This window comes from Patella vulgata, chromosome 4 (assembly GCF_932274485.2).
Source record: "Patella vulgata chromosome 4, xgPatVulg1.2, whole genome shotgun sequence".
In the NCBI taxonomy this organism is placed as follows: domain Eukaryota; kingdom Metazoa; phylum Mollusca; class Gastropoda; family Patellidae; genus Patella; species Patella vulgata.
Window position 1 is genome coordinate 74,006,764 of NC_065882.2, and position 15,872 is coordinate 74,022,635.

The 15,872-nt window shown below is 38.0% G+C and overlaps 1 protein-coding gene across 1 annotated transcript; it reads right to left on the bottom strand.

The window, feature by feature from the left end:
• Positions 1-11,824: 11,824 nt before the first annotated feature.
• On the bottom strand, positions 11,825-14,166 carry LOC126819787 (dnaJ homolog subfamily B member 4). The gene has a single exon (XM_050548025.2). The coding sequence runs from the start codon at positions 14,051-14,053 to the stop codon at positions 12,998-13,000; it is 1,056 nt and encodes a 351-aa protein (XP_050403982.2). The 5' UTR covers positions 14,054-14,166; the 3' UTR covers positions 11,825-12,997.
• Positions 14,167-15,872: the final 1,706 nt, after the last annotated feature.

Sequence of the window (15,872 nt, forward strand, 5' to 3'; positions counted from 1 at the left end):
CTTCACTTCAAACGAAATATTGATCAGGGGCCTGTTTCACGAAATTTTAACTTAAGATAAAATCCAAATTTTAGTAGATACTTCAATTTTGATTGGCAAAGCACTGAAATCAATCCAATAATAATATTATCCAATCAAATTACTAAAATTTGGATTTTATCTTAGTTAAAATTTGGTGAAACAGGCCCCTGTATGTTAATCAAATTGAGTTTAACGTTCTACTTTTCTGCACCAACAGCCCTAATGAAGATGGACATGCGTCATGCTATGAGTATGAAAGACATTTTGCTTGGACACTGGCTCTATGGCATACTCTTATTACGAATTCCAACTGTCAATGATTCATTTATGTGCACGCCAACGTGTACGCGGGACCTCTCTTTTTCTTCCAATACCAACGACTAGACAATGTCCCTTCAAGGCTCTGAGTCGGGTGGAATTATATCAATAGAAAATCGATGTAAACCTAATCCAGCCTAGAATGTATTCAAATAGATTAGTTAACATTTAAATAAGAAAGAGAATCAAAATAGATACTCCCCCCCCCCCGATTCGTATTTAATCGGATCATAAGATTTCAGAAAACCTCATAGGTGGCGCTGACATGTGTTGACTGTATCTATCGTCTGAAGTTTAACGTTGACAAATATTCAATTCACCCATAGGTTATGTATGGTTTAATGGTCGAGAGAGCTAGACATTAAGTAATATATTGATACTGCACGAGGCGTAAGCCGAGTGTTGTTTCTATATATTACGCAATGTCTTTAGCTCGAGACCATTAAACAACTTAAAATACAGACACTATCCCGCACGTACTGCTTTTCAATGAAATACGTCACGCGTGTCCAATATTTCATCTAGCATAGATAATGTACGATTGGCAAGTTGCCCGTACATTTTTGGAAAAAATGGTACGCCAACATATATAGGATGACGTCACATCTGTATTTTAAACCCGTTTAAATACTGAATGGGAATTTTGGGCTGATATTGCTCGTAAAGATCAAAATTTCACAATTATTAGAGTTTGCAACGGGTTAACAATTTGAATACATTTTAGAGAGGATTAAGCTGTATGAAATTAGATTATATCTAAGCAGCTTCATGACAAAATATTAGTAATGTTGGACACTCCACCCATGATTGGGGGTTTGGATAGCTGTATGGTTAGCGTGTACGCGCTGTATCATAAAGTCTGTCATTGAGTCAACTTGCGTGGTTTCGAATCCTCGGTTGTACGTGACAAGGAGTAGGATCGCCTGTCCAACCTCGTGGGTTTTCTCCGGGTGCTCCGGTTTCCTCCCACTGCTAAAGACCCCTACGCGCAAGCGAATTATTGAAATAAAATTAAAACCATATGTTATTCTCGAAATGACCTAGTTTGTGTCGAGTGGACGTTAAACCCCATTTCTCTCTCTCTCCACCCAATCATTTGAGTTAAATGAGAAAAATATATAAAAACAAGTTTCATTTTTCCGAGGTCACCTACCTATTTATGCTACCGAAATTAAGTGACTGACATAGATCTACATATTAAAGAAATTATTCGGTCTTTACTAGATTCAGATTGATCTAATTTATCCGGATAACAGAGTAGAGAAAAACAAATCTCCTACGTAATAACACTTTTTTTATAGGAAGAAATAATTTAATTCCATTAACCGATAAATAGCTAAATCAGCAGATTTGTTCACTACTGTATGACGTCCGTCTTTTGGAATCGTTTGAAATCATTGGTAAGCTAGGTAATCCACATTAACCCGGTGTGTCAAATTATTGATTTTTTTTTCTACTTTACGCAAAATTCCATATATAGGCAGATCTTTTTTTATCACAAATAGTATGACGTACTAAGTTTATGTGCACTAGATTTTACTTTGTTATAAATTCTGGTCTGTGGGGAATTTATGCCGCGTCGTTATTAACATTTTCAGATTAAAGAATGACGACGACTCCCACTCATTATAGACGTATAAATATTTTAATAAAAGGCGTAATGAGAATTCTGAATGTCAGACTAGATATAAAATTTGTCTCAGATTCCAATCTTGTGGAATGCAGATACCACACAGAAAGATGAAGGGTATAAAAAGAGAATTTTGTCAAAAACGCCCACAGACTACATATCAATATTATTGATCAAGGGCCATAACTCCCGAAATCTATTATCATAAATCGCTGAACATCCACAGACTTCTTCGTCACGTCTGTCTTCATTGTGCAAAACAGTAGGGCGGTAAATCCCATTTCACGTCTTCTTCGTCTCGTGAATATAAACGGTGTGTATAAATTTCAAGTTAATCGGATAATAATTTTAGCCTCTATGCAGTCACAAGCTTTGGTCAAGAGCGAAAACTCCAACCGCAATTATTAGACATTGTTGAACATCAACAGGCCTCTTCGTCTTGTGGGGGAGGGGGGGAGAATGTTGGGCGAATGGTTAGGACGTGCGCGCAGTATTATAAGGTATGTCATTGACATTGAGTCAACTGGCGTGGTTTCGATTCCCCGGTTGTATGTGGCAAGGAATAGGGTCGCCTCCCACTGCTAAAGACCCCTACGCGCAAGCGAATTATTGAAATAAAATTGAACCATGTGAGTACCGAAATGACCTAGTTAGGGTCGAGGGGACGTTAAACTCCATCTCTCTCTCTCTCTCTCTCTCTTGTCTTGCATGTTTAGAACGTGCTTAAGACATTTCAAACTGATCACGGGACATAAACTATCTTACCAACGCTGTACCACGGGTTTCAACTTGGTCATACGCCGATCTGGACGGAATTGTCTTAAAAATTTCTTGTCAATTTAGACGCCGATTGGACAACCTGGATAAAATAGATACTGTAAAATGAATACAATTCAAAATAAATTTCAGCCAAATTACTTTATTCTGAGCGAAAATTTGAATGTTTGAAGTTTTGACAAGAAATAGCGTAAATAGTCTCGATTGTCAAGTACCATTTCTACGATAATAAACAAAGTCTTGATTTTCAAGTACCATTTCTACGATAATAATTTTCCATTTTAAAGTTTAACGAAGATACGACAGACACTTTATAATCATCTTAATACCCCAGTCAGCTGATGGGCTAGAGAGTTGATTATAGACTTGTCCTAGAACTCGGGGGGCACGGTGGCTAAGTGGGTAAGACGCGGGCTCGCTAGCCTGGAGGTCGTTTGTTCGATCCCTGCATTGGCCGAGAAAGTTCATCCAGATTTTCCGGCGTGGTTCCCCCTTGTCAGTGATGCAGGGCGGAAGGCCTGACAAGGACAGCTGTCTAGTCGTTCGGATGGCACGAAAAACCGAGGCCCCGTATACAAATTTCCCTCATAGCACACTATATGGCGTATGCCCGTCTTCATTAGCCCAGTTAGGGACAGAGCAGTAGGGCGTTAACCCCATTTCATTTCTGTAAAGAACTGTCTAAATAATGATTTATATAACATTTTAAGACAGAAAGAATACCTGCAATATGCGAGATTTAGCTCTTACATAATGCATCTTTAAACATAACCGAAGTATAGGAGAGTGAATCAGAAAATTATACAGCAAAACCTTCTTTTGGTTCAGGAACGTCCAACTTCAAAGGATTTTAATACTATTTTCAGAAAATATCGTGTTATTTAATGTGAAAGATTCGATGAATAAGTGAATAAATGTATCATATCAACAGAAATAAGAAGATGGATCTTGCCAAACCAGAATACCGGGATGTCGTCCCATGGAGGAAACAGTCTTCAACATGTGTATTTGTAATGACTTTACATAATTAAAACTATCGTCAGAACAAAATTAGAAAACAGTTGTTCCGCATTATTTTAAAAGGAAAGTTATGATTTTATGACGTCAATAATGGGATGAAATTTGAATACAAGGATGTTATGTGCGGTTTCTCGTGATCTGTCATTTGGTTTGTTATGTAAGTGGAAATGAAGTGGTTTTAGGCATATTTTGCCCAGACAGCGGCGCTTTAGACGGCCTACTTTTATTTCGAATTCCTAAATTTCTCAGCCAACACATGGATCGAATCCGAGATCTCTTGGTGAGCCAGCACCTTATATACTTACTGAGTCACCGCGGGTAACTACATTCAAGGAACAAATTATTTTTTAATGTGGATAATATACCAAGGATGTATTACTAAATTTAAAAAAAGGGCCAGAACTTAGTGGTAGGTTTTCCGTCCATAGCAGTGCTGTACGAGTTCAAATTGACCATTTATGTCAAAAAATTGCGTTGAAAAACTTTGATTTGAAATGGAAAGTAATTAGCAGATGATAGGATACCAGTCCAACAATCCGATGAGCATCGACCGCACAAAAGCAGATCACCGACCGCACATAAGGTCAATGAAGTCCGTTCTAGCCCTGCTATAAGCGAGACCTGACCACTCAAGAATGGGGAAGCATGGTGAAACATTATTATACTATTACAAATTATATATGACACGAACATACCGATCCTACTCGGGCGTACCCTGGTGTGGGAGAAAATATAACTACATAGGCCTGGTCAACCCGAGCCTATCTACTTCTGTGATATACGTGATATACATGTACGTGCAAGACCCCCCCCCCCCCTCCAACTCTCGCTAAGATCTTATTTATAGTGAAGAATTTATGTAAGACACAGTTCTTGCTATAATAGTTCAAAAAGAGATAATGCATGGGTATTGAATGTTTGAAGCTTTGACAAGATAGTCTCGATTTTCAAGTACCATTGCGACGATGATAAACAAAGTCCCGATTATCCATTTTACCGTTAAATTATTAAATGGCGAAGATATCTATACCATTCAATATCCAAGCCTTCTGATAGCCTAGAGAATAGATCAGAGAGTAGGCTTGTCTAAATAATAATTTATATAACATTTGAAGCCAGAAAAAAGATCTGCAATAGACAGATTTAGCTCTTACATAATAAATTATAGTTTTTAAATTCTTTTTTTTATTGGCCTTGAGTCGTATTTCATATAGAATTGTGTCCTGTGTATTTTTTGTACAATTCCCCCCCATAAGCCCCACCCTTTTACCACTGTCGCGATCCGGGATGGACTGAGAAATGGACTGAGAAACAACCTGCGAGTATGGGACACGTAGTTTTGAGAGCCTTTTTCTAGTTTGATAAGATTGAAAGTGAATTGACAAGATTGCCACTATATTTATGCTTAAGCTAGAAACATCATGATACACTCTAGAAAACATCATTCAAAACAAGTTTTTCTTTCTTTAAAAAATCTCTCCATGGGGAAACTCTTTCCCCCAGTCCGTTCTAGGTCGAGATTTTTTCAACCATTTCTCCCCCTTTCGATATACCGTTACATAAATAGCTCGAGCAGTGAATTGAATGACATTTTTGACAAAATGACTGACATTTGCAGAATCAAAAAAGAATTTTCTAGATTGGCCTCAGCTAATATTATACGTGTACATGGGTGTATAATGTAAAGCAAACTGTATTATAATATCCTCGCGTGACAGGCTGAATATGTAAGTTAAGTGGTACTACAGGATTTAAAGCGCTTTTTGTATGCAAGTTTTTGTGTGACTCAGTGCTAGATATACTTAAATCAATGTCACGGTATTTAAAACACTCCGTTCCCATTTGCTTACCACTTGTGAGATGATTTTAGCCTTTTAAATAAAAAAAAATATCCGTCTTTTCAGAATTCAGACTGGCTAAAATAAGATTATTACAGTCCTGTGGCATACATAGAAACTAATGCAAACTTCAAATGAAAATAATTTAAATGCATAACAAGCCCGATTGTTTGACTACATTTTTTTAGCCGCAGTGGCTCAGCGCGTAGGAAGCAGTCTCACTAACGTGGAGGTCTAGGGTTCGATCCCGGTGTTGCACAAGAAAGTTCCTGCCAGTGGTACAGGACGGGGGTCCTGCCCATGGCAAGGAACAACGTCTAGATGTTCGGATGGGACGGAAAACCGACACCCTGTGTGTATACTGCCATGCACGTAAAAGAACCCTTCACAGATGCCATGGAATCCTAAAATAAGAGTGGGCCGTACGTACCGGGTAAAATGTCCCTCATATTATAGCACATGGCGTGTCCATCTTCAGGGTGGAGCAGAAAAGTATAGGACGTCACCTGATTTCACTTCACTTATATTTTCAAAACGGCAATACTATATACCGGAAAACACCGGAAAACAACCGGAAAACACCGGAAAACAACCGGAAAACACCATTTTATACTGAATACCGGAAAACACCGGAAAAACACTAAATACCGGAAAACACACTAAATACCGGAAAACACCCTAAATAGGTAACCCGGAGCCTGGTCCTCTTTGTGCGGTTTTGGACCAAGTGAGCGCCGATGAAGGAAGGTCAAGGTCATTACGATATTCGTTTTACAAATAGCCCCCCCCCCCCCCCGCAAAAAAAGAAAAATTACGATTTTTTTTTCTCCCAAATTTTGTCACAAAACAAAAATAATTTTACAGAGAAAAATACTGGAAAAAAAAATTTGAATTTTTTTTTGAGAGAAATTTGGGAGAAGAAATTGTTAAAAAAAATCTGAAAAGAAATTTTTCTTTGACCATAGGCGATCGCTCGCTTGTATGTTAATGAACTTATTTCATCAGCGCTCACCTGGTCCAAAACCACACACGAGGACCAAACTCCGGGTTACTAAATAGCTACCGGAAAACTTAGAAGAGTAAACTGTGCCCGAGATTTTTTTAGAGAGCGCGCCGCGCCGCTCCGGGAGGGATCATCGTCAGGGTGGGACGGGGGTGGAATTTCCATTCACGTGACGAACATAGATCTTCCGTTCCTCAACCCATATTATTTCCACAGTCATTGTCATTAATCACAAATTACGGGATGATATACGAAAATGCAGGTTTACTTTGAACTAGAGCAAATGATACTTTTCCATCTACAATCTTCAGATCAAAGGATGCAAGTTCTTACACAGTGCAGCATAATTTGTGCAACAGAAGACATCTCGAATATCGATTGTCTGAAAAAACATTATCTCCGGGACATTTTTTTCCGAATACGCATTCGGTGTAAGTTTTCAGCCACCAGGAAGTGGTTTACATAGTAATGTTTTATTACGATAGTAGTACATAAAACAAATTGGTTGCCTGAGGTTCTCGGGGGGAAAGTAGCCTCATCGGCTAGAGTCCTCTATTTCACAAACAAAAACAACAATTGCTTCCTTGAAAATTTATCGATCAACCCTTTTCACAGACGTCCAGCTTACCACTTCCCGTCAATGCAGTAAGATTGAATATGCAGTTTTCTCATGGACAATTGGGCGAAAGTTGGGGTTTTCTCAAGGAAAACTGGTCAACAAGTTGGGGAAAAAAGCTCGAAAAGTAATCCAGAAAAAAATCCTGTGTGCGGCCCTCGGAATATGATGGAATAATAGTTGAATATTATTATGGTTCAAGTGATTATATTTGACCCTGGAATGAAAGCTCAGAAACAAGTAGATTTTTAGCCCTTCCAACGAGATGGATAGCTCTTGGAAAGGATAGACACTTTTCAGATTACAGCCTGTCCGAGAATTGCGTGGCATCCATTTCGTTTGGTGATTAGGACACATAGCGGTTAAACCTGGAACTTCAACTCGAACTATTCAGAGATTTATTAACTCGCTTTTGATGATACTTGCTGTTTTATGATGCGATTTTTTGTTACCTAGGGAGGAGTTGGCCTAGTCGTGCCTTCCACTAATTCGTACCACCCTGATGCCAGCGTTACTGGTAAGGATCAGGAGACCGGCGCAACCGGCATATAATGGGGCCCTCCCAGGGCAGTGTTTAATCTACTGAAACACTGAAATCTACTGAAATTTACTGAAAACTAAAATTAAAATACAAAATAAAATATGGTCAATGACGGAGGTAGACTGATTGCGTCTTTTAAAACATTTTTTTTTTTTTTTGGGGGGGGGGGGGGGCTATTTGTAAAACGAACATCGTAATGACCTTGACTTTCCTTCATCGGGGCTCACTTGGTCCAAAACCGTACACAGAGGACCAGGCTCCGGGTTACCTATTTAGGGTGTTTTCCGGTATTTAGGATGTTTTCCGGTATTTAGGATGTTTTCCGGTATTTAGTGATTTCGGTGTTTTCCGGTATTCAGTATAAAATGGTGTTTTCCGGTTGTTTTCCGGTGTTTTCCGGTATATAGTATAGCCCCTTCAAAAATCAAAATTATAAACTACTGAGTACAAAAAGTGCTTAAACCCCATTTCATTTCATTTTCTAAATTAATGTGTCTTACATGTTCAGGCTTTACCTTAAAATGAATTGATTTTAATAGTTATTAGAAAGTAAATGTAGTTTTTTGAATTAATATTTTAAATATATTTGAGTTCCGATCTGCTATCCTGTAACTAAATCGATAAACCCCCCCCCCTCTCTCTCTCTCTCTCTCTTCTCTCTCTCTCTCTCTCATTTGATCTTAATTTTATGAGTCATCTAATGGATAATATTATAATATGTTGTCATTTTCACCAAGGCGATACTCAGTATAGATATATCTGATTTGTAAATAATGAATAGTGTTGAATGTAATGATTCGTTATTATGTCACGAGAATAGACTGTACTGTATATCACGGACATTTGTGATTATACACGATAGCCCACCTATACCATTTATATCTGTGCCCCCATTGAAGAAATGTGCCCCTTTTGAGAGACCAGTTTTATCTATGCAATCTACTGAATCTAGAATAAAAGGTCGACATTAATCTGTTTTTAATAATACTAATTGTTGAATATGTCTATTAAAGGGCGTATGGCTCTTTTTCTTTGGAACCTTAAAATGGACCGAAATTGGTCTAAACGCTATAATGTAATATTAATAAAGTGATATATATTCCAGTTTAAAAACAATTATTGTAATTTCTGATCAATCTGTCCAAATTGAACGACATTCGTTTACGCCTGCTTAGTCTATTCTAAAGTTTTTATACGCCCATAATTTCATGTGGGTGTATAGTGTCGTCGCCCTTGTCCGTCTGTCCACAATTTGTTTGTGTACACTCTACAGGTCACAATTTTTATCGGATTGTGACGAAAATTGATATATTATTGGGTTATCTCCCAAGGATCTCGGTTCGAAATTGGCATGTATCGGACCATAACTTCATGGTTTATGGTCTCTGATTGTACGAAAAATCACGGCTTTTTTGTCGACACTCTAGAGGTCACAATTTTAATTTTAATCCGAGTTTGATGAAACTTGAAATGCAGATTTATAACCCAATAATCTTGGTTCCTTTCGATATTCGCGCATATCGGATCGTAAGTTCCTGAATTATGACCCTTGATAGTGCGAAAAATCGCGTTTTAACCGATTTTGATGAAACTTCAAATCTATCTTTATTTCCCAAAGATCTCCGTCCCTTTCGATATTTGCGCATTTCAGACCATATATAACTTTCTGGACCTGATTGTACGAAAAGTCGCTTTTGTTTTTAGCTTGTTCTCTTGCAAAATCAGACATTACTAATTATTTCCGCATTGTCTTGTAGAATATGTTTTCTTTGTTTATTACAAATTGCACCAGAAACCAAACAACTACACGACTCGTGTGTCTGAAACAGTTGATCACGACAAGATCACAACATCAATATTGATTGAAATAGACCAAAATTGAATTCTAATTTCAAATATTATTGAAAATATTAAAACTGCTTGGCTTCGATGTTCCTCATTCTCAATAAAGTATAGATGATGACTGCTCAGAAAGTCTGGGTGAGCTCTGGAGAACACACGTCATCAACAAGACAGTATTGGATGGATATTTTGACAATTGTAAGGATTTTACCAATTTATCACTGGTTTTTTAATATATAAATACATCACTCAAATTCATGTGAGTACGGCGGGTCAAGGTGGTTAAATTGGTAAAACTCTGGCTCGCTAGCCTGTAGGTGTTCGATCCCTGCATTGGCCGAGAAAGTTCATCCCGATTTCCCGCGGCGTGGTTCCCCCTTGTGAGTGATGCAGGACGGAGGGCCTGACAAGGACAGCTGTCTAGTCGTTCGGATGGGGCGAAAACCCGAGGTCCCGTGTACACATTGGCGTGCACGTAAAAGATCCCTTGACAGTTTGAATTCGATATAAGAATATAGGCGGTAGTGCCGCTGTCCGGGCAAAATTTACCTCATAGCACACTGACGGGAAACAACGACCATGTTTATTGTATGTAGGCCTATAAAGAAAAGTTTTTATGATGTCCGATTTCTAACAATGAAGACAAAAGATAACGATTTTATGGGTCTGTGCAGTTATCAGTTTGCTTGGTTATATCTATAGGCTTAAGCCCCCACAGTCTAGTCATTGTCTACGATATCACCTTCGGTAGAAGTGGACGTAAAACTCCAGGAACGAACGAACAATCTAGTCCTTCGAACGGAACGAAAAACCAAGGTCCAGTGTACATGTTGACATGCACATAAAAGAATCCTTGGCAGTTGGAATTCGACGAAGAGTAGTTGTTCTAGTCAATTTGTCCTGCAGGTGTGCATATGAAAAAGATCTAGCCAGTCGACCACTGTCAAATGTCCGTTTTCATCATCTCGGATGGTATACACGTTGCATTTGACTAGTGATCGACTGACTATATATATTTCACATGCAGATTTCCCCAAGGTCAAAGGAGATGTAAACAGGGTTAGGACACGTGATTGTTGCCGAGGGTTAGGGTAAGGCTTATCGCTAGCCCTCTTTACATCTCGTGACATATAACGAAATCTGCAGGTATCCATGGGAAAAGGATCTTACCGGGTCGACTCATCGATATGCATGTAGAAGAAACCGTAACAGTTGGATACTGACAATGGGTAAGCGGAAATGCAGCTGTCCAGCCAAAATTCCCCTATCTTACATTGCACGCGTAACCACGGGAACAATAATTACCACATGTTCGTCTCAAATTATGCTGATAAGACGTTACACCCCATTCCCATTCCATTTCATTCTTTGGCATGAAACCAGAAGGTAATAAGAAAAAGACGCCAAGGTGAGACTATATATATGCACCAATGTCGATGTACATCACATTTCGTCAGGCATAGTGCCAATGTTATTATTTTTCACCGTTTGTTTTGTACAGATGTATTACTCCAATTGCATATTCTATAATAGTCTATGTACATTATAATTTGGTTGGCACAGAGGAGACAATATTAGATTACTCTTATACGCACGAATTCCACCTGTAGGAGTATATTACTGTTTTCACCTTTGTCAAAGGCTATGAGCTTTGTAAACGCTATTGGGGCCCGAGTGTTCCAACCATTCCTAACTCTTTATCAAACTTCAGAGTCATTTTGAACCATTGTAAACGCTCTACAGGTCAAGGTTCGGATTGGTTTTTATTTTCAAACGTGCTGGGGTTAGTGTGTTATTCCTAAAGAAGAACCCAATCGAAATTCAGTTCAACCATGATTTTTTTTGCAAACTGCTCCAGTCACCTTTTAAATGCTCTACAGGTTGGATTACTTGTACTTTATTGGATTTTACATGCATATCAGGCCAATACAGAATGATTTCAAATAGAATTACCGTCTTTATCCCAATATTAGTACTTGTCTAGAATAATATAGTAAGTGCCCCCCACCCCCAATTGTACTTTAATAATTCACTTTTTTTTTTTTTAAGCAGTGGGGATCATTGACATACCTTACATTAAAAGTCCCCCCTCGTCCCCCCCCCCAAAAAAAAAAATGTAAAGAGGTCACACACATGCCATAAAAGTAAACCACCAAGTAAAATAGCTAGGTTAGGTACTGGTACATATACATAACAAGATAAAAACAACAAAATTAAATAAATTGAACAATAATTTAATAATACAAAGCATCTTTCAATTGGTACATTAATGTATTCAATCTGATGTCAATTATGTACATTAACATGTACAACATCTCTGTACCTGGTTGTACAACCAACCTTTGTTTTTATAACAAAACATTTCAGTAATAACAGCAAATTAACTTGTGCATATAAACACTTAAATCATTTTCTCAACACATTTATACATAACAATATACATTTAAATAATATATTCAGACAAAACAAGATCCAGTCTGGAAATAGAGCACCTGTCAGCTGTCACATTGTCAGGATTATCAGGTACAAACCCCTTTCTTGTGCCTGACATTTTGTCTGGAACAACTCAACCGTTATTTAGAGGACTGAATATGGTGAATACAACACTTGCTACATTCAAGTTCCCGTCCCGTCCCGTCCCATCCCACTCCTGATGGCCAAAATTTTCCTATCTGAAATTCCGAAATATCGAAATAACAGGAGTTGGCCTACCGGTACATATACAAGTATGTGTGGTGGCCTAGTAAAAAGACAATTATATTAAACCACACAAAATTTATTTCTAATATAGTATTAATAAACACCCTTGACCTACAGAGAAGAAAAGAGCTCTTTTCTTAATGTCATTATAACATACAGAGAATAGAGTACTTTGGTGTTACTAATAATAGTGCTATATGTTGTTAGCATTTACCATTTACCTACGCAATTCACAATAACCTTAGACTTATTACTCAGACACTAGAGATACATGTAGATATCTCCGTTCTCTTAACCAAGATTTTTCCAGATTGAATCATCTGTGTCAAGCTGTACAGCTAAAAATATAAGCCTGTTGTTTTTGGCAGAAAAACAGGTGCCCGAGTTGAAAACGAGTTGCGATTGTAGAGTAATAAGTAGGCAGGTTAAACACCTCCTTTTAAATAAACATTTCTAATGAAAAGCAGGTAATGAAGTAAATACATTCACAACATATAAACAACATTACATCATCCAATTCGTGGTCACACAGACATAGTTAACATGAAAAACAAGTTTCTAGTACCGGTACATGAGATCGTTTTCAAATTTGAATCAGTCATCCAACCGACACTTTTCTTAGCTCGCTATAGTATAAAGCCGACTGCACCTTACATATCACAATATTGTCATTTTTTAGAATTTATTCAATTTAGGCCGACGGTAACACTTCCCGAAGTCTGCTTTTCGCAGATTCACTAATGTTTGATGGAAATTGAATATCAAATTCAACAATTAAGTCTCCCCTTTTTGTGTTTTGTTTGTGATGAGGTAGTCCTTCGCCTTGTATTCTTCTTACTGTTTTTGGTTTTATTACATTTGATAAATTAAGCGGGATCCGTCGACCATCAAGTGTTGGTATATTAACTGTCCCACCACATAAAGCGTCTTTTAATGATATGGTTGCTTTGTAACGAATGTCCGTGTCTTCCCGAGTGAAAAGAGGATGAGGTTTGTCCTTTATGATAAAAACGATATCTGCAGCCACAGTATTTGGAGACTGGTCCCCTTCTTTTGGAAATGTTATTTTTGTTCCAGCTTTCCAACCTTTTTTGATATCAACTGATAGAATCTTCTCTTCATTTCTTGTGGATCTACCATCTGAATTGAGCACTTTTCTCGTTATTTTTAATTTTTTCGTTGTTCCGTTTAATATATCCTCCAGTGAGACTAGCAGTTCTTTAACAATGGCAGGATCACGTCGTTTAGCTCTGGGTTGTCCCATCATCCCGTGGCCCCCACGCATACCACGTGAGCCCCCAAAGTGGGCAAAGGGGTCGTCATCAACATCCATATGTTCGTCACCAGTTCCGAATCCACCGCCAAAACCTTGGTTACGGGGAAAGAAATCTCTGAATGGATCATTTCCTTCACCGAAAAACATTCTGAATGTTTGATGTGGATCACCATGGAACGAATAATGGAAGGTGTTGCCACCGGGACCGGCTCTACCCCCTGGCCCTGGTTGGGGTCCTCCGGGTTGGCCTCCTTTCAGACCTTCTTCTCCATACTTGTCATAAACTTCTTTCTTTTCCTTATCTCCAAGAACATCATAGGCTTCGGCAATCTCTTTAAACTTTTCCTCTGCGCCCGGTGACTTGTTTTTATCTGGGTGATATTTCAAAGCCAATTTTTTGTAGGCCTTTTTTATGTCATCTTCGGATGCACCATTGGTGATTCCAAGAAGCTTGTAATAATCTTTACCCATGTTCACAAATTCGGATTATATTCCTTCACACAAATTACTTCTATCGTTACACAACTTCAACTCTTTAAATAGCGATACGAACTTCTCTCTAGCGCGTTTATACTAAATCTGATAAGTTCAACCAGTTTCTATGTTCATATACCGCACGAGACGCATTCGTCAACTCACGAGAACACTCTAGAAAGAACAGGAACAAGTTAGCAGTCAACTAGTGCAACAGCCAATAAGCTCCTCTCAAGCCAGCAGACATTACATTAAGGGTGTGATCAACCGGCTGTCAATAAGAAAAATAGCTAATTGAAGTAATTGCTCTTCCCAAACAGGCCTTCCTACTAATTATATCAACCAGTCATAGCCTTCAATTAGAACACATTCGTGCCTAGTATACGGAAACAAGAAAAGGGAAAAAGAAATGGGGTTTAACGTCTGTATCTGTATAAATACGTCAAATGTACCAATGCTGGTGGAATGATCGACAGCATTACATGTAATTATAACGTCTGCTCAATAAAACTAAGTCCCATTTCAGGACTAACGTTTATCTTTATTTAATTTTTTCGTTTCTTTCATCAGAAGATATCGTGGGTTTCCTAAAAATAATTACTCTTACTGTTAGAAATCAGTATTAAGAAGACCTATAATTAGGGCAGTGTTGTGTCTTAGATTATTATTGATAGGCTCCTACACCAATGCATTAAACTACAGTAAACGTTCGCTTTGAACAATGCGATTCCCCGGTTGTACGTGACAAGGAGTAGGGTCGCCTGTCCAACCTCGTGGGTTTTCTCTGGGCCCTTCGGTTTCCTCCCACTGCTAAAAACCGCTACGCGCAAGCGAATTAGTGAAATAAAATTGAACCATAATTTAGTCCCGAAATGACGTGATTTGTGTCTAGTGGACGTTAAACCACATTTCTCCCTCTCTCAATGTAGATAGATATTTTATTACATAAAACATCCTCTTCGGGCAGCATGTAAATTATACATTATGCATGAAAAGTACTTAAAACGTGGATGAAAAATATATGAAAAGTGGATGAAAATACATACTTATGTATGACATTTGGGTGAATTAATTAGCTCTCAATATTGACTTTTTTTGTTCTGCAAATTAAATTATAAAACAAGTTACTGGTTTCATTGAAACATATTGGTTTATAATTAAAAACTGGGCAATGTGTTCATGTGGTTCCGGATTTTTAAAATTATTGTGTTTCTAACAGGCTGTCTTCCGCTTATTAGACACGATTTTGTTCAAACTAAGGCTCTGGGGAAGCGTAATCTATACTCATGGACCTAATTTCTTATTATCTGCCCATCTTCATAAGCTAGATTAGTGCATTCTTGACTGCCAACTGGATAAACCTTATTGGCTGTAAAATTAATGGCCTATTGGCTGCTCACTTGTCCTTGTATTCGATCTAGAAACCGGAGTTCGACGTACCGAACTTTCCCGAGAATATTAACCTATCAGTGGCTCGTGTTTCCAATGTTACTATTTTAAGATACGATAACACGGTTGTTGGACAGTGCAAATTGGATATTTCTAGAAAGTCTACAACAAGTGAAACGAAAAGTTCGCTTCCCCTTTGATGTCAGCAAGAAAATAAAAACCCTTGTGATAAATAAATCATTCGATATTGTCTTATGTACAAGGATTAGGAAAATTGATTCACAATTTCAGTCCGTGATAATATCGTAACCAGCCAACCAGGCCAATAATATAAAGCTATTTTGTAATATTGCAATAAAATATTATTATTCCTCTGTGGTTTGGCTTTTCTCTCCATTGATGATTGTCTTGATTGAGTATTAGACGT